General features: G+C 45.6%; 1 protein-coding gene across 1 annotated transcript; it reads left to right on the forward strand.

The window, feature by feature from the left end:
* Positions 1–12,066: 12,066 nt before the first annotated feature.
* Positions 12,067–19,214, forward strand: VAX1 (ventral anterior homeobox 1). The gene is made up of 3 exons (XM_035138517.1): positions 12,067–12,307; positions 14,263–14,450; positions 18,696–19,214. The coding sequence occupies exons 1-3, from the start codon at positions 12,067–12,069 to the stop codon at positions 19,212–19,214; spliced, it is 948 nt and encodes a 315-aa protein (XP_034994408.1).
* Positions 19,215–19,598: the final 384 nt, after the last annotated feature.

The following is a 19,598-nucleotide window of genomic DNA, read 5'->3' on the forward strand; positions in this document are numbered from 1 at the left end:
GACATATTCTTCATGCACTTTAAAATTTGAGTCAGGATCTCATAAAACTCTTTGCTAAGAGTTAGACTTAGTTTCAAAATACTGTAAGTTATTTGAGTTGAAACAGAACCATTGTCCATATCCCCTGTTCCACACTTCTTCACATTCCAATTTTTAAGCAGTCCCTTTCTGGTGGCACTGTTGTTAAACCACTGAGCCTAGGGCTTGCTGATCAGAAGGTCGGCGGTTCGAATCCCTGTAACGGGTGAGCTCCCGTTGCTTGGTCCCAGCTCCTGCCAACCTAGCAGTTCGAAAGCACGTCAAAATGCAAGTAGATAAATAGGAACTGCTACAGCAGGAAGGTAAACGGCATTTCCATGTGCTGCTCTGGTTTGCCAGAAGTGGCTTTGTCATGCTGGCCACATGACCTGGAAGCTATACGCCGGCTCCCTCGGCCAATAATGCGAGATGAGCGCGCAACCCCAGAGTCGGTCACGACTGGACCTAATGGTCAGGGGTCCCTTTAGCTTTAGCTTCTTTAAGCATGCTCCCTTTCAGAGACAACGCAGCAGAAAACTAGAAATTAGCATCCGAAAGGAGATATTCCCGTACTTCCTGTAGTGCCATTACTATATATATTTCAGTGTTTTCCTAGCCTCAGGCAGGTTTCTACACTGTGTTATGGTGGGAAATATTTGGTTGTCTGGAGTGAGTGAGGAATGCATATTTCTTTCCCATTAAGGGATCAGTGAAGATGGGCTATATGGTTCAAGGGCTGGTTGCCGGGCTCCGTAAGTTCTATAGTTGCAGGATCCACAAGGGGTCAGTGCTTGGAGAGGCCATTCCATGGCTGCACAAAGTAGGCATGGAAAAATGGAGGTTGGTGAAGAAGAGTAGAGAATCAGTCACTGGCTCAAAGGCTGCAGATAATACATAGATAAGATCTCCAGCAGTGGAACTGACTTGACCAAGGGTTATATAACTTCCAACAAGAAATGCCGAAGCTAGGCCAGAAGTGAGTCAGGGCCTAGAAGGTCACACAATGGACTAATTTCATGGTGGATGAATTTGTTGAAGTTTCTTGATTTTCCTGGTTCTGATTCTGCGGCAGACTCAGCACCTGACAATAGGTGGCCTCTAAGTTATGGGGTGGAGCTGTTCAGGCTGTCTCACATTTTCCAAAAATAAACCATCTGTTGTCGAAAAATTGTGCACTTACTTTGAACAGAAGATGCCTTGCGCAGCATAATGTGTGGCATTCTGAATAGTTTCCAACTTACAGCGGTGTCTTGCCTGATTAAACAGCCATTCCATTATGCAGCTCATTTTAAAAATTGCAACAGTTGCGGTAGAATCGCATCACAGCAAATCCTATAATATATGATGGGAGAGAGCACCTCACTTTCCAATGCATATTTTACTCCCTTTTAATTCAGCCTGGAATTTATTCACGTATTATGTTGAGGAGAGGTGGGGGGGCAGGGGGAGGGAGAGAAGTGTTCGCTGTCCAATACACATTTTACAAGCCTGATTGCCACCATCAGGCCTTCTCTCATTCACCCATACCAAGCAAAATAATTCTAGACTTCACAGTCTTTCTTTGTACATATATCCTACCACACCTATAATCAGTCATTTCTATTCCTGTTTCCAGGAGCTTTTCAGACTGCCAATAAATATAACTTATGAGGCAAGTGACCCAAATGGAATGTGGCATTAAAGGGGGGGTGGGGGGGTCCCTGCCATAATTATATTTCAGGGATATGCTTTACATTTCTTTAGACCCCCTTTTTAAATAAAGTATCCAAATGATTCCTTTTTTGTGGCTGTTTTAAAACTGCAGCCACAAATTCAGAAGAAAGTGATGCTGATGATACATGAAGCGGTTTTCTGGTCCTCTGAGAGTTCTAAATGTTCAGAGGCCATCAGATTATTTCACAAACGTAGCATGTTGCAAGTGCTGTGTGTTGCCTTGCATTTATCCCTGATCAGTGCCGCTTCTTGACGTGCTGCCCAGTTTCCCAGTGTGCTTATGTCCCTCTGTCATACAGCAGGATAACCCCAAACTGCCCTGAAAATCCTCCACAGATTTTAATAAGTAGTGCCATGGGCAATTCTCTTCCTAACCCTGCTTTCACGCTCTCTTACAAGTCATTAGGAAGTATATTGAACTATATGAAGTGCCCATTTGAAGGACGAGTCAATTAAAGATAATGAAATTCTCACAGCTCCAGAGCCAGAGGTCAAAGCCAAGAATTTATCGTAAATGTAGACTTCTCTCCTCCTCTGCCGCAACAACAAATAAAGTTTCCTTGCCTTGTCTCCCATTATGAAGCGAAATGAAGAGATGGTATGATAAAATGACTTGGTTGCAGATGTCCAGATACAGAATCTCATATTTCTGAATTCTTACACAGAATACCTCTGAGTTCCTAAGATGGCACATACTGTATGTTCTTCAGAGAGCTTGCTCAATGGATTCACTAGAAGAGTAACTGTATGGAACACAAGGTGATGACTCCCACTCATAAGAATTCTAGAGTCCTTGTCAAGAGCAGCCCAGACCCAGGAATGGCTAAGACTTGATGAAAGAAAAATTAGGAGTCCAGTGGGGCCCTGGAGAATCAACATACCCTGATGGGCACTCAACTGCTACCAGCACAGAAGCTACACCCCCTCAATGGGCAGCTAGTGGACTGGATGACAACTTTGCTCCAGCCCCTCCATCACCCACATAACCCCAAGAATATGGATGTATAGTATTCATTTGTTTAGTAGTTTAGTTAAAAAAATACTGCTTAGCTGACTTTTAAAAGAATCTCTATGTGGTTTACATAAAAACAGTAAGAATTTCCTAAATGTGAAATGAAGGAAAATATTTAGAACATAATGAAAAATATTGTGATAATCATGGATACTATAGAGCTAATTTTTGCAACATAAGCAAATATATGTTCACCATAGCTCTTTCATTGTTATTAGTTATATTGTTTGTTTCTTATGGAGGAAAATTTAAATAAACTGCACAAATACAACTGAGCAGTGTGCAAAACAGAAAAAGTTAAAAATTAAGAGTCAGAGTCTAGGAAAGTTTGGGTGAACATATATTCTAAAGATCTGTTGAATGGTCATTATTGTCTCCACTTCATGAATTACCCAAGGTAACGATGGGTGATCTCACCAAGAAGGTCATCTTCTAGGTTGCCTCCAAGTGATGACCATCAGAGTTTCCTCAGAAGATCTTGAAGATTTGCTACACTGTAGGGAGGCAGTCTGCTAGGTATGCTGATCCCAAGGCACACATCTCTCAGATATGGTTCCCAAATTCTAGATGAGGACCCAGCTATACATAGTTGAAGCCTTATTTAGGGGGTATCAACATATTGAAGTTGAAATATAAGTGGGGCTCAAGAGAGTTCATTCCCAGATGAAGTGGGTGAATGAATGTAAGGGTTTCAACTAATGAATCAGATTGGATGGTCTCCTTACCACCAGTTCAGATATACAAAAAATGTCTGCACATGATATATTCATGTGGAGAACTTAGTGAAAAGATGTAACCCATCCACACTATCCATGGATAGAGCCATAGGTGTGCTATTGGATGTGATGCTATGTATTCCTTCCCACTTGTGACACTATTTTGCCACTAGTATATGGGGCATGTGTGTGGGTACACAATGTGACATTTATTGTGGTGGTGTATGGTTAATGTAATAAATAAACCCATTTATTACATTAACCATAGAAATAAGAGCATTTGTTCCAGTTTTCATTGGAGTTCTTAACAGCTTGTTCTGCAGTTTGGGGCTAGTGAAGAAGACTGAGCTAATATTTTCAACTATCTACACTGATATGGCACTCTCTTTTTTATGTTGTAAATAGTTATGAGCTGGAGAGAGGCCAGCCTTATTTATCTTCATTAAAATTGAAGATGTTTAGCACATCCCAGCTAATCAGAATCTAGAGGTTTAAACAGAAGGGTTTGGGCTCAGAATAAATCTCATTACCTCACAAGAGCTTCACCTTTTATACTGGGCTAAATATATGTATGTCTGAGTCTGCAAGTAGATAAACACCTGTTCAAACACTGTTGTAAAAATGCTGGAACCAACTGGTCATTAGAAAAAATGGAACATTTCTGATAGGGTGCATTCAGATCGTTTTCCTGATTATAATGTACAGTTAGGCCTTCTGTCCCATTTAACAATGTTCCTTTCACATTGCAGTACTGTACCTATTGTGTTACGGAACTTTGGTTTTTGACTGATATAGAGGCATGCTGCGGTAAATTTAATTCACACTACTGGGCATGGTGTGACACAACCACGAACCTCATTGGACAACATGGCTACTCCCCTACCCTTTCCACACATGCCTGTTTCTGTTCCCCCATGAGTCCCCCATGAAAACTGAAGAATGGTATAATGCCCCAAAGTTTGTCACTTTACTCCCATGCTTTTCTGGTGTTGTTGCCATCTGTCTGTCTCGAGAGACAATGGAGTGCTCCTCCGGGGGTGAAGTCAAACCACTGCATTGCAGCATCGAAGTGTCCTCATCTGGGCTCAAGCCTGAGCAATGCGTATGGAGAACTTGGGTTGCCCAGATGACAAGGCTCTCCTCTCAGCCCCGCTGATGTGATCCAAAGGAAAGCAGAGCAATATGTTTGGCACCAGCTTGGCTGCAGGAGTTTCCTGAAGGAGGCATACAAGGCGCCATCCAACCATCTTAGGAACTCCACTTTGAATTTATGTAGGGCTTTGCCTCTTCTTCTCCCAAAGATATCCCACAAGGCAGCAGAGGTTAAGGGGGCTGTAAAGCAAAGTAAATTATACATCAGTTAGGGGTGCTTTTGTTGAGATTCCTGCTTTGCAGGAGGTTGGACTGGATGACCCTTGGGATCCCTTCCACCTCTATGATTCTATTATTTCTAGAACCAAACAATATGGAAATGAGTGTTAAACATGAACTACATTCCATTAGTTTTATTGAAGTGGTTTATTACATTGTTCAAAAAGTCAAATATGATGCAGACTTTGAAAGTGAGGGAAATGTTGGGGAAATGGAATCAACTGCTCTGTGAATGTAGCCATAGCCATAGTCAATTTATTTAAATACCATTTTAAAAAAATTGTGCTCGAAGCGGTCCTCAAAAAATAAATAGGCTACAATAGAAATACATAATACATAGCAGAAGCTATAATATCACTACAACGTAACACTAACAATTCCACTGGTAACAATTCTCATTTACAAAACATTAGAAAGTGAGCATAAGCTTACTATTGTCAATTAACAATAGTCAGTATTTAGCACACGGCCACTGCTAAAGCGAGGAAAAATATTTGGAGGTGATTACTATGTAAAAGAGTATATTTTTGTGATTTTCCTAAAACAAACCCTGCATGATTTATAGGGTTGGTGTGTTTTTAGGTATGTAATTCAAGTCAAAGAGACAAATTGAATGCCACCCAGTGACTTGACTGGGTTTTGTGTTAAGCCCATAGTACTGGAGCATAATGATCAAATTCAAAATATTTTGATTTAAACTGCATAATTGAGCCAAACAACTCCATCTTTTTATTATGCTATACATGTGGATAGGAGCATAACTGAAAGCATGGGGGAAATGTCATAAAGACACCCACACACTATTTTACAAATATAATTATAATTTCTCCTTCAGGTTTATAATAGAACAGGTTGCCAGGTTTTCTTTTAAAATGCTTGTGGCATTTTTTTACAAGTATAAAATGCAATTTTCTCCTACTTGCCATTATAAAAACATAGTGCTTCCCCACAGATGACTAATACAGGGATAGTCTCCAATCTTACCTATGTATGCATTTTGCAAAGACTAGAAGCACCAAGAACACGGTGAGATGCAAGGACCACATTCATGTAAGGCACACAACTTGCTTATACAAAATGCAGTACTCAAATAATGGGGGAGGGGGTCAACCTCTTACTTCTTGTCACAGCTGCCTGAGCTGCTGTTTTTAGAACAGCATGGGAGAGTCATATTTTGGCTAAAACTGGGCAAGTCATGGGGTGGGGCTTATGGGTTTTATTAAGGGCCCCCTTCCTTGTCCCCATAATTCAAACATGGATAAAAAGTTTCATGGAACCATAGAATTGCAGAGTTTGACGGGACCCCAAGGGTCGTCTAGTCCAGCGTTTCTCAACCTGGCTGGTTTGCCGCGACGTGCCGCGACGAGAAGGGTGATTTCCATTGTCACGTGCCTGGCGGCCGCCAATATCCAGCACTGACCCGCCAGAAAGCAATATTTCTCCTCCTCTTTCCCAAAGCTCAGTGCAAACGAGCCTGGCGGCCGCCAATATACAACGCTGACCCGCCGGAAAGCAATATTTGGCAAGTGTTTCTTACAGTCATAATTATATAGTCAATATAGGGCAGCACAGAGTTAAATTTTTTAACTTTTTTAATGGTGGTGTGCCTCGTGATTTTTTTCACGGAACAAGTGTGCTGTGGCCCAAAAAAGGTTGAGAAACACTGGTCTAGTCCAGGCATCCCCAAACTTTGGCCCTCCAGATGTTTTGGACTACAATTCCCACCATCCCTGACCACTGGTCCTGTTAGCTAGGGATCATGGGAGTTGTAGGCCAAAATATCTGGAGGGCCGCAGTTTGGGGGTGCCTGGTCTAGTCCAACCCCCTGCAATGCAGGAATCTCAGCTAAAGCATCCATGACAGATGATCAACCAACCTCTGTTTCATATGGTCATCTTTTCTCTTGGCTTATACCAAGTCAGATAAATGGTCCATCTAGCTCAGGACTGACTAAACTGGCTAGCAGTGGCTCTTCCAGATTTTGGTCAGAGTTCTCTCTCAGCCCTGCCTGGACATGTTGGAGATTTAACCTGGAGGTCCTTCTGCGTGCAAAGCAGATGCTCGACCACTGAGCTGCGGCCCTTCCCCTTCCTTGACAACAACTATCAGACTTATAGAAGACATCTGAAGGATGCCCTGTATAGAGACGTTTTTAATGTTTGATGCTTTATTGTGGTTTTATCATTGTTGTGTTGGGGCAACCTAGTCAGATGGGCAGCATGTTTGTTTGTTTGTTTGTTTGTGAATGACATCTTTGGCCATTATGCTTCCTTGTTCGCAGGTTAAAGACTTTGCCCCACCTCAGCCAGAGGTCAGATTGGTCCATCACAATTGTTTGCAGGAAAGCATATACAGTGGTGCCTTGCTAGACGAATTTAATTCGTTCCACGGGTCTTTTCTTATAATGAAAAATAATTCTAGCGAATCCCATAGGAATGCATTGAATTTTTTTTGCCCATAGGAACACATTAATTGAATTTCAATGCATTCCTATGGGAAACCGCGATTTGCTAGACAAATTTTTCATAAAACGAATTCGTCTAGCGAGGCAACCTCCACTAGAAAAAACCTTTCGTTAAGCAGAAATTTCGTTAAGCAGGGCATTCATTAAGCGAGGCACCACTGTATAGGGATGCTGCCTGCTGTAGTGAAGGGATACTTTTTGATGTACAGAAGCTCATCATGATAGCTTCTATAGCTACACTGCCAAGGAGAGTAGAAAAATGCAAGGAACTTCATTTATGCATTTGACATAAGGACCAGCTGGCAGTCATAAAATGTTAAGCTGATCTCATTCTCTCACTTCCTTTGTGCAAATATGTCAATGATGATGATGAGATGATGATGATGTATTATTTGTACCCCGCCCATCTGACTGGGTTGCCTCAGCCACTCTGGGTGGCTTCCAGCTTATATAAAAACATAGTAAAACATTATACCTCAAAAAGCTTCCCTGTACAGGGCTGCCTTCAGATGTTTCCTAAAAGATATATAATTACTCATCTCCTTGACATCTGATGGGAGGGCATTCCACAGAAGGCCCTCTGCATGGTTCCCCCATACTAGAACTTGAAAGCCTCGTTATCACCTCATTTACTTGCCAGAGCAAGAAGAGTCCGTAATCAATTACTCTGGCACTCCAGCAGATGACACCACCGCTGCTGCTGCTGCTGCCGCCGCCACCACCACCACCACTGCTCTAAAAAGCATTATGGAGCAGAACTACCCAGAATTCCTCTTCCAGTGCACCCCTGGCTGTTGGGCTTGTGGGCCAGATGAGTGGTGCATGCAGTGCTGGTCATATGAATGGGTTCTTCCATATGGGGCCTATGTATGCAACTGCTGTGCTTTGTGTGAGTGCAACTCAAATGAGGGCCACGGGAATCCTAAATATCATAAGCACACACATGCACATGTCCAATTAACCAGGGGCAAATTATTACTCAACTAAAATGTTTAATTATTGATCTAACAACTGATCAGTCCATTGAAAATGGCATCTCCCCTTTCCCGCATAAAACTACAGTGCCTGTAGAACATTTGTATTGCCCTCCATTAAAGGTAAAGGTAAAGGGACCCCTGACCATTAGGTCCACTCGCGGACGACTCTGGGGTTGCAGCGCTCATCTCGCTTTATTGGCCGAGGGAGCTGGCGTTTGTCTGCAGACAGCTTCCGGGTCATGTGGCCAGCATGACTAAGCCGCTTCTGGCGAACCTATTTATCTACTTGCACTTTGACTTGCTTTCGAACTGCTAGGTTGGCAGGAGCTGGGACCAAGCAACGGGAGCTCACCCCATTGCAGGGATTCGAACCGCCGACCTTCTGATCGTGAAGCCCTAGGCTCTGTGGTTTAACCCACAACGCCACCTGCCTCCATTAGGGACTCAAACTTGCATTTTTGCATTTTGATTTCTTTATGCCAGTTATGAACTCATGTCATCCTGAGGGATCGAGGGGCACATTTAAAATAACAACTAAGTAAAAATAATATTAAAAAGTTGTATTAACATATAGAATACTGCATATCGTAAGAAACTGAATGTACAAAATATTGCAATGTTTGCAGCATTACTGGAAATGCATCAGGCCCTTTCACACGGCCTTTTGTGAGTGGTTGCTTGCATGGACTCCAACTCCTATCAGCACCACCCAGCATGGCCAATGGTAGTCCAACAGTATCTGGAAGGGCACAGGCTCCCAACCCCTCCCCAAGGCAGATGGCTCTCTCACATACAGGCAATCACATCCCACTAACATATACATGCTGAAATCCAATTTCTTCTCTTGTTGACTCCCCAAAAGGTCTTGGGCTGCTTTGTACAGTCATGTGAAGAGGTGACATGTCCAGCTCAACCTTGAATTAGTTTCCAGGAGAAGTAAACCTTAGTGCTGTTTAAATCTTAGTGTCAATGGAGCTTAGGGAGCTGTAGCTGTCCCATATAGATAGATAGATAGATAGATAGATAGATAGATAGATAGATAGATAGATAGATATGATTTTGTTGAGTTTCTATTTTATTGTATTTAAATACATCCTTTGCTCATATGAGCTCATTGACTTCCTCATGGTTTTCATAATTCATTTCTATGTCATAGCATTTGTACCTCTTCCAATTTACATTTCACTTATTCCAATTATCACAATTTTTAAATAAATATAAAAAGGTATTAATTGTTAACATTACAGGTATTTTTATATCAACCCTGCTAGTGCTGTTAATTGTTTAGAATTGTCCTTCAAATATTATATAAATTTACTGCAGTCTTTTTGGAAAGCTTGATCATGCTGGTTTCGGATTTTCCCAGGGAGCTGTCTCATCCTGAGCCAGGGGATTGGTCCAACTAGGTCAGTGCTGTCTTGACTGACTGACTGACTGACTGACTGCAACTCTCCAGGGTTCCAGCCAGGGTTTCTCTCAGCCCTGCCTGGATATCCTATCAGAGATTGAACCTGGGACCTTCCTCATGCAGTGCAGATGCTCCACCACTGAGTTTTGGTCCTTCCTTCTACAAGGATTAGAGAAATTAATGGAATATATCAATGGCTACTAGCAACAATGGCTATACTCTGCCTCCATGTTTTAGGCAGTGTGCTTCCGGTTGCTGCAAACAGCAGGAGAGGAGATTGCTGGTGTGTCTGGGTTTTGCTTTTGGGTTTCCCATGGGTATCTGGTTGGCCACTGTGAGACAGGATGCTGGACTAAATGGGCCACTGGCCTGATCCAGCAGGTCTCTTATTATGTTCTTCTGTTCCTTGCTTTTGCTGCTCAAACCTGGCACACCAAAAGCCCAGCTGAGAGGATCTATGCCTTGTTTTCCCTTTTTTCAGGTTCATTTTCTTCAAGAGTATGTCCATATGTTTCCTGCTTTGACCTGCAATGCTCAAATATACAACTTGGGTGTAGCTGGGTTCTCCCCTCCCTCCCCCAAGTACTGCTGCCCCCTCTGTATTGTTTCTTGTTTTGCTGTTGTAGTGTCATTTTTAGCTAGAGAAAGTTAAAAGCCTTCCTTCTCCAGTCCCCGCCCCCCTTTGAAGACACAAGCAAGGAAGGAGCCTTACAGGGTGGGGAAGGATGTCTAACTAAAATGCCTGGATTTGTGTGAAAAGTTCCCTCGCTTTCTTTCTCTAGCCTGGCCCCTGGAACTCTTTTGTGAATGGGGGCCAGTGCAACATGTGGCCTTTCACCCCGCCCAAGAACCAATGCCAGACAGCCACACTCAGAGGATTGTTTGTTAATAGTCCAATTAGATAATTGCCATCTTTCACTCCTTTCGCTCTACATTTCCCATAAAGGCATGAATAAGGAGAGCAGCATGAAGAGGGCTTCTGCCCTGCAAGGTGACAAGAAAGGCTGAAGCATGCTCTCTGCACAAAGCCATGCGCTTGAATTGAATCATTGTAGCCTAATCAATGGTCTTATTGGATTACTGGCTGTTGCGGTTCTCAAAGATATTGTAGCAGAGACAATGAAATAGCTAGGGGGGGGGAACTTCTCCCCTCCCTTTAGTAGATCACGCAGTTGAGATCTCCCCTGCTCTCTCTCTCTCTCCCGGATCTCTCAAAATACAAAGGAGGCTTTTTGAACACACACACACACACACACACACACAGAGAGAGAGAGAGAGAGAGAGTATGCTCTGCAAATGTTGTTCACTGTGAAGGTGCAGAGAATTAGAAGGAAGGGAGTGGACCCAAGCCAAGTCTCTGAATTAAGGAGAGGTAGGAGTTTTAAGATGGCTGGCTGTGGAGATGAGTGTTAAGTAGGATTTCTGCTATTTGGCTGGCGGTGGGTGGGGGTGGGGGGAAGGGGCACCAAGGCACATCTGCTTTCTTGGATCACTATAATCCCCCACCAAGGAAAATGGCTACTTTTTAGTTGTTGGTGGTGTTCCTTTAGTGGGGTGACTTGGCGGTGGCTGTTTGTTGAGGAACCGAGACTCCTTTCCCACAGCTTCCAGGGACTCCGCATCTATATTTGTTTCCCTGGCCGTTTAATTCAGACGTATCCTTGGCCGTTTAATTCAGCCTCCTCGGATAAAACCACTCTGTAATCTGGAAGGGTCAAAGGCAAACTGAAGAAAGTTAATAATGGCCGCTAATGGCTCCTAACAATTCAGGCTGAATCTTGTCAAAAGTTTTTTTTTTTCCTCCCTCCCTCTCCTCTCCTCTCCCCCCTCTTCTTCTGGAAAGTCTCAGTCGTTTGATTGTGTGTTTCCTGAAAGCAAGGCCAATCATTTCAGTTTATTCACTGGCTAAACTCGACTTGATTGGGGACAAGCATACAAACCACCCATTACGATGTGATATATTATCCAAACAATTTAGTGTATTCATGAGGTAACCTAAATGTGGAGGCTGCAAAATTACCCGTAATCAATTGAAACAGCGAGTGCGCGTCCCTCTGGGTGTCTAACAACCACATCCCCTTCTCTGTAATAAGGGAGGCATTAAATCATTTTAGAGTTGCACTGTTGAGTACCTGATCATTGGGGCGCAGGGAAGCTGGACACTCGCACTAGGACGCTGGGACGGAGGAAGCTGCTGATTGCCAGCCTCTCGATCAGAAGAACCGACCTCTCGCCTTCGAGGGACTTGGCTGTTTACTCGCCGGTCTGACCACGAACCGTGCAATACCCAACGCAGACTTTTCTTCCCGTGCTTCCGACCCCCCCCTTTCCAACCTACCCTCCCTCCCTCCTTTTTTTAAACTTTTTAAAAAACCGTATTGCACTACATGTTTGGGAAACAAGACAAAATGGACGTTAGATGCAATTCTGAGATCGAAGCCAACCGGGTCTCCAAGAACGGGCACAATAAAGAGGGCAAGGAAAGCAAAGGATGCGAAGGAAATATTTCGACTTCTTTTTTGAAGGATCCACAAGGGACTTTCTCGTCTTCTGGCGGCTCGGAAGACTGCAGCAAAAACAAATCGAGTTCCGCTGACCCGGATTATTGCAGAAGAATACTAGTCCGAGGTAGGGGGGAGTTTGCTTGCTTTTTTTTTCCTTTTTATGTTGTGTCTGCGTCTGGCAAATCCCTGCTAGCGGATTCTTGCTTTTGATTTGTTTTTGTTTCAAGCCAAGATTTTGCAATGTTTCCTTTTTATCTATTTATTCTGTAGAGCTATTTCTTTCTCCACAATTCCAGGGGCATTTGGGGGCATCTAGTTTTGCTGGGAGACTTCCTATTTTCCCATAGCTCAGCATCCCAAGCCTTGCAGCTCAGCTGTGGGGGGTTCGTGGCTTTGCTTTCCCCACGTACTTCTCGCGGTCGCTTTGCTTAATTGTTTGGCTGCTGCTTCTCCGCCCTGGCTTCTACCCTGCAGGCATTTCTTTCTTAGTTTATTTTTGCGTTGCAATGCTGAACAGACAGACAGACAGACACCTGGGAGTAAGCTCTACCCGACCTAATGGGACTCGCATCTATACTCAGAAGAATAGGATTGCGGTGCCCGGTGCCTTTGGGGAAGGCTGCTAGTTTGATGTGTCAAAAAAGAAAAAAGCGGGGCGAGGGAAGCACCCTTGTTCCGAAAGGGGCTAAAAGGTAGACGGGTGGTAAAGTATCGTATCAAGCGAGGGTGCTTCTGTTTTTGCAAGCCTTATGCTCTCCCCACTCTTGTTAAATTTCGGCGAGGCACTTGGGAGATTTTGCTTTGCGGCCCGCTATACGTAGCCACGCAGAGAAGCGGTGTTTATTTAGGTTGGATCCGTTCCGAAGGCTGGGTTGAGTATTTTGGAGGGTCTTTTTTAAAAAACAACAACAACAACGGTGTAAAGTTTCCTTTCCAACTGTGATCATTTTCACAGCGTTTACGTTAACTTAAAAAAAAAACCCATATAAACTCCTTCCTTTGATTCAATGTAAACCTTCCCCTTAACTCTACTGTTTGGGGGTCGTTTGTTGTTTGTTTTGCATTGTTATTTTATTCCTTTGTGGAATATTATCCTCCCCTCCCTCCAAGTCCACCAATGCAATAATTTCACAACATTCCTTTAAGTGTCTGATTTAAATTCCAAAAGTTTGTTTGCGTGTGATAAACTTAAAGAGAAACTTCTCCTAGAATAAAGGGCCCGGTAAACAATAATTAATCCTGGAGCGATCGGTGGACCCTCTGAAAAGCGATCAGTTTAAAACAAAACAAAACTGAAGTTCCGTAGGCTTCGAGACTAAAGATGGGAAGGTAAAATTGTGGGAAAGCAAGGCTGGATGAGAGGGAAGGCAATTGCAATCGAGGGAGGTGCTCATAAGATGTGGAGAGCTTTTGCGGGCAGGGAAAACGACCAGGTTTTTTACATGGAAAAAGAGTTCTTGGGTCCGGGGGTGGGGGGAGCCTGCCAGTTTCCAAACAGGAAGGGGAAGCCGGAAGCCAGCCTTCAAAGCGGCCTTATATGGTAAACATGTGTCCTCGCATTGTGGTTAAAAAGCCAGGCCAAGCAAATATGATCATATCATTGCAAAGACAAAAAACGCTAAGAAGGAGTTGCTGTTAGGCCTCTGCTGATTGGATGAAGCTGATTCTTACACTAAAACAGCTCATGTTGTTGTCGTTGTAGCTTTCCATCCCAGTTCCCTGTCTTGTGATGAAAGTTGGTATTTATTTATAGGCGACGCTTTGCTATTTTAAGGGCCTCCGGGTTGTGGAACCTGTGGCCTCCCAGGTGTGATTGGATTTTCACCTCCCATCGGCCCCCCGCCAGTCCAGGCCAATGGTCAGGGACGATGGGGATTGTAGTCGTGCAATATCTGGCGGGCCACAGGTTCCCCCATGTCTGGTTTGAAAGGAGAGTCCCTTCAGCTAAACCAGGAGATGAGGCTTCGCTCTGTCAATAGGCATTTGCCTCTCGGTGAGGTCCTGAAAATGGGTTCTTGTCCTCCTCCTCCTCCTCTTCCTCCTCCTGGCTCTAAAAGTGCCTCCGTCTCTATTTGCCAGATGCCAAAGGTTCAATAAGAGAGATTATCCTCCCGAAGGGGCTTGATCTGGACCGACCCAAAAGGACCCGCACGTCTTTCACGGCGGAGCAACTTTACCGGCTGGAGATGGAGTTCCAGAGGTGCCAATACGTGGTTGGACGGGAAAGGACCGAGCTGGCCAGGCAGCTCAATCTCTCAGAAACTCAGGTACAAAATGGGCCAGAGAAACCAATGGAGAGAGCGGCACCTCCCTTCCCCCCGCCGCGTCCCAAACATCCCGGGTGTGTTGTGCTCAGAGGTAGGTGACGCAGTGACTCCAACGCCGTTGCGCTGGAACGGGAGGGAGCCAGGATCGACCCCACCCCCACCCCAGGTTATGAAGCTACAGGGGGGAATCTACTGACTTGCTACAACATAAAGCCTAACGCTGGAGTGGCTCCCTGCACGGCTGTGACCAATCAATAGAACCAGCCCGAGTTCAGGCAGGTAGACGTCTTTCCCAGAGCTTCCCAGATCCGGACTCCAAATGACTTTTCCGGACACATGCACATTCGCCCTTGTCCCCCGAAAGGCACTTTCACTTCCCTGCTAGGCTCCTGAATCATAATTTGGTACCATGCGGGACCAGCACAGTCTAGACCCCTCGCTTTCCGCTCTCGCACCCACAAACATACGTCTGTCATCACGTTAAAAAAGGGGGTTGATTCAAGGTCGGAGGCATTTCAGTTTGGTCGAGGCCTGAGCTGCCTGTCGGATGTGGATGCTGCAATTCTAAGCAAGCCTAAATGCTTAGATGGAAAGACAGATACGCAAAAATAAGAGAGTTGCGTGGATTGAAGGCGAGAGGGGTGTGCTGTAAACCGTTGGCAGGGCCCTGCAAGTGAGTTAAAGTTTATTGTGCGCGTGTTTTTAAAGAAATACTTTTTAAAAAAATTCTAGACGTAGCTGCACTCCTAGGTGGTGACGTCCAGTAACCTGCACACCGGTTGCCCTGAATTCATTTGCAGTGGGTAGGAAAATGGGAATTGATTTCAGCCTCCCGGGGTGTAAAGTTCGGGCTTTGAAGAACAGGCGAAAAGTGTGTGGAGTGGCAAAAGTACAAAAAAAAGCGGGAATAGGATCGGAATAAGTCACAAAAGTAACTTTTCCAAAACAGAAAAGGGATGCAAAATAGATAGGAGAAGGCGCAGCGCTTAAGGAGATACCTTTATCCTTCAGGGCTGCTTTGACAGCACAGCAATTGTGCATGTTTACTCTGGAGTAAGTCCTGCTGTGTTCATTGGGACTTATCCTTTTGGATGCCTTAGAATTGGAAGGCCAAATCTTTCCAACCAGAGAAGGGAGAGGGAAGGGGTTGTTTTAATCTGACCACATTTAATGTCAGTGGTCAGCAGTGATATGAGCAATAGAGCTCCATTGATTCATCCAGATCCAATCTTGTTTCTTTTACGAGAATTGCGGGAAAACAAGATACAAGCGGAGTTTTCAGCAAGCCACCGCCTTTGTTGTTCCAAAGAGCTTTCTCTCGGGAGAGGTCGCGGTGCCTGAACCTGCGCCGGTTTACTTGGAAGTAAGTCCCACGCTGACTTCGATGAGAATTGCTCCCAAGGAAATGCGTTAACGCTGAAGGAGGGCGCAGGGTTGCAACCCAAGTGTGCCACCGATCGTCCCTGGATTTGAGTGTGTGCGTTGCTAAACAAAAATCTGCCTGAAGGCACCTTTATGCGGAGTTAAGCCTCTCGGTGACCATTTACTTCCCAGTAGATTCAGACCGGAGGCTCCACAGGACGATTCTCTTGCAAAAAGTGCGCAGGCCACGCAGGCCCCTTTGTAGGAGACACCACTGCAATGCTTCTTCGCTGCACTTATTCCCCTCCCCTTTCCTCCATGTTCTTCTATTTTGGCGGGGTTTATTCATTTATTTATTTGGGCAGGCTGCATTTGGTCGCAAGTAGCTTACACGGGGGCTTTTGCGGCGCCATCCTCTCGCGCATGTTTACTTGGAAGTAAAGTTCCATTCGGTCTCCACGGGGCTTGTTCTCAGGGAAGCACTGGGAAGGTTGCAGAGCGCGATCCATCCCATGCCTACCCAAAAGAAGTTCAACGGCATGTGTGCACAAAGATCTGGTTGTTGTGGGTCTGTTTAGCTTGAAATGAGCTTTAACCAGACTCCTGCAATCCGGCAGTGAAGGAAACTGACTATCAGAAGCATTTGTTGTAATTTATAAAACAAAACAAAAAACAAACAAAATGGTGAGGGGCAGAGCTGGAGATTTGCAACGAATTTTTTTCCACGTCAAACATTGCTTTTTTCAAATTAATTAATTAACGTACACTATGAATCTGACAAGCATGAGGCCCGCTTCAACGGGCCTGTTACAACTTTTAAAACCAAGTCCCCCCCCTCCCTTTCCTTCAGCCTTAGAACCACTTGCTACAAAATGGGTATAAGTGGGGGAGTTTTAAGGGCGGGTCCCATTCGCCTTGTGGTTCTATAGAGAGTCCCTGTGTATAGCGCAGGAGGCGAGAAGGCGTTTCTGCACAGGAAGGAAATACTGTATGGAAGACTTACTGAATAAAAGAAGAGCCCGAGGAAAAGAGAATAGGATGAGGCCGGGGGTGGGGTGGGGGGAGGGAATAATTATATGCTTATAGTGAAATGCTTGCGGGGGAACCTTCAGATTTCCCAACGCCTCAAAAACGATTCCAAGCCAGAAAAAGTGTTGTCCAGGCCATGCTTATTTCTGCGTCCACCTTGAAAATGTGCTTAAGTCTTGTTGCTACTTGATTAGCTAGTGAAAAAGATGTGATGGAAGATGTGCAGATCCATTTATGGGCCCCGGGGCAGGAAGAAAGAGGAGAAAGTGCGAAAATGTGGAGAAAGGGAGGTGTGATTTTATTTTTCCTAACTGAAGCGTCTGATACAAGTATTCTGGAGGGAGGGAAGAAAGGAAGAGGAGAGGGAGAAAGAAAGAAAGAAAGAAAGAAAGAAAGAAAGAAAGAAAGAAAGAAAGAAAGAAAGAACCTGTGCCACACACAAAAAACCCCCAAGTGTCGTAGGGAGTGGTTTCTTAATTCGTGAAAAGATCCTACAACTGTAATGAATCCTTCTGACAAGCTAATTAGCATTTCTTTGGCTGTCAGATTTGGCCATGTTGGTATGACAAACGAAACAACCTCGGAGGCTAGAGCGTGGCATGTGATATTAATTTGAGTGAAATAATATTTGAAATAGTGGAAAGCAGACCTAAAGTCTTTGGGGGTCGAGAGGGGGTGGGGAAGAGATTGCAGGTGTCTCTTTATAAGACTGGGGGCGAAAAATCGGGAGTAGAGCTGGCGGTCGCTCGCCCAGAACACTCTCCCAGCTCCCTTCGGCACGCAAAAGATGTTGATGGAAAAATCCAACGCAAACTATGTACACTACGTCTTTCTACCCATACATACAGCCTGCATTCGCTTCCACAGACGCTAGGAAAACCTCGTGCTCCCAGAGATAAAGAAAGTGGAAGGGAAGTTGGAAATTCAGATGACGTCCCACACAAATCTTGTGTTCAAGGCCTAAGAGGGAGGCTTAAAAAGGATAAAACCTTGAATCTGTACTACAGAGTTTCAAGAGTGTAGGATCTGAGGCATTACTGAAGTATCACTCATTGAGGATTTTCTTCTTCTCTAAGCAAAGCTTCCTTCCTGGAAAAGATCCTGGTGGATTCCCGGCTCTGGACTGGAAAGTTTATTATTGATAACCAGGTGCTCTTTCTTCTCCATGGAAGTTTCGCTACCGGGGCCTGTTTCTACTTAATTCTTTTTTAAAACACACACACACACACACACACAACTACCTCACGTTGTCAAAGCGATTCCTTCCCATTCCGCCCCACGCCCACACCGCATCCTTCTGTGTATAAGTTTCCAAGGCCTTTCCTGTCCACTTCACGCACCTCAAGAAATAGTAGGCGCTCTCGCCTTATGGAAAGGCGACGCCACAATAATAAATGTGTTAGTCTTTTAAGGCGCTCGAGAGTTCTTTGTTATTTCAGCAATTCTCCGCCACTTCAACACTTTTAAGTGCCCAAGATTGCTTGGCGATTCTTATCTCGTTTCAAATGGCCACACACGGTCGCTATCTTGCGCTCTCTCGCTCTCTCTCGCTCTCTCTCTCACACACAGACGCGCGCTCTTCTCCCACGTACACGCGCGCCCAAGCCCCCCCTGGAAATCCCCCCCCCCAATTTTTGCCCTAGTGCTAAGCAAGCAAGATGAGCTCAGGGCCCAGTCACATGGGGAAAGGGGTGGAGGGAGCTTGGAGAGCTTTTCCATGGTGGACGGGGGGGGGGAGCTTTCCGAACCCCGATCCTAAAGTTGCCCATGGTTTTTTTCTCCGTTCTCCCTCGCTGACCTTGTCTCTCTCTCTCCCTCTCCCTCGCCCCCACCCCCAATTGCTTCTCTTTGCAGGTCAAAGTCTGGTTCCAGAACCGACGCACCAAGCAAAAGAAGGACCAAGGCAAAGACTCGGAGCTGAAATCCGTGGTGTCGGAGACGGCGGCGACGTGCAGCGTCCTGAGGCTGCTGGAGCAAGGGCGGCTCCTCTCGCCTCCGGGCCTGCCGGGCCTCTTGCCGCCGTGCGCCACCAGCGCCTTGGGTTCAGCCTTGCGCGCGCCCAGTCTCGCCAGCGGCACCGGCGGCTCGGGATCCGCGACGGCGGGCGGCTCCCCGCACCAGCCGGCCGTCAGCAGCAGCGCCGCCGCCGGCCCGGCGCACCCGTCCCCTCCCGGGGGCCACAATCTCTTTAGCCTGCCCGTGCCCACCCTGCTGGGCTCGGTGGCCAGCCGGCTTTCCAACCCTTTAGCGATGGCCGGTTCTCTGGCCGGTAACTTGCAAGAACTGTCCGCTAGATACCTGAGCTCTTCGGCCTTCGAGCCCTACTCCAGGACGGCCAATAAAGAAGGCGTCGAGAAAAAGGCCCTGGACTGACGCACGGGAACGCGCGCTGTATTTATATTTATAGTATCTATTTGTGACGGTTATTTATGGAAGACCCTCCACACCATAGGGGCCCCTTCCCCACCTTTCTCTTCCCATTGCACCCCACAGACTCTTATACCGTCCTCCTCTTCTTCCTCTCTCTGCCGTCTTCTCCAGCCACCAATTCCAGGCACAACTTTGCCTCCTGGGGGATCCCCGACTTTTACTTTGCCAGCCCATCAGTTCCTAACCGGAGGGCCTCACAGATTTAACTGGAGGCCTCCAATCGGTGGAGCAAATCGATCGGCGGCAACGAGGGTGGAACCCTCCCCGAGCCAGACATTTGTCGCATTGATGGCCCACGTTAATGTTAGAAATGGGGTTGGGGGGGGC

The sequence above is a fragment of the Zootoca vivipara genome, chromosome 5 (assembly GCF_965207765.1).
Source record: "Zootoca vivipara chromosome 5, rZooViv2.hap1.1, whole genome shotgun sequence".
Lineage (NCBI taxonomy): Eukaryota > Metazoa > Chordata > Lepidosauria > Squamata > Lacertidae > Zootoca > Zootoca vivipara.

Excerpts from the sequence above, each read along its gene's own strand:
- VAX1 (XM_035138517.1), top strand. The coding sequence starts at position 12,067 with ATGTTTGGGAAACAAGACAAAATGGACGTTAGATGCAATTCTGAGATC. Across the intron at positions 12,308-14,262 it reads CAGAAGAATACTAGTCCGAG|ATGCCAAAGGTTCAATAAGA; the intron begins GTAGGGGGGAGT and ends TCTATTTGCCAG. Across the intron at positions 14,451-18,695 it reads TCAATCTCTCAGAAACTCAG|GTCAAAGTCTGGTTCCAGAA; the intron begins GTACAAAATGGG and ends TTCTCTTTGCAG.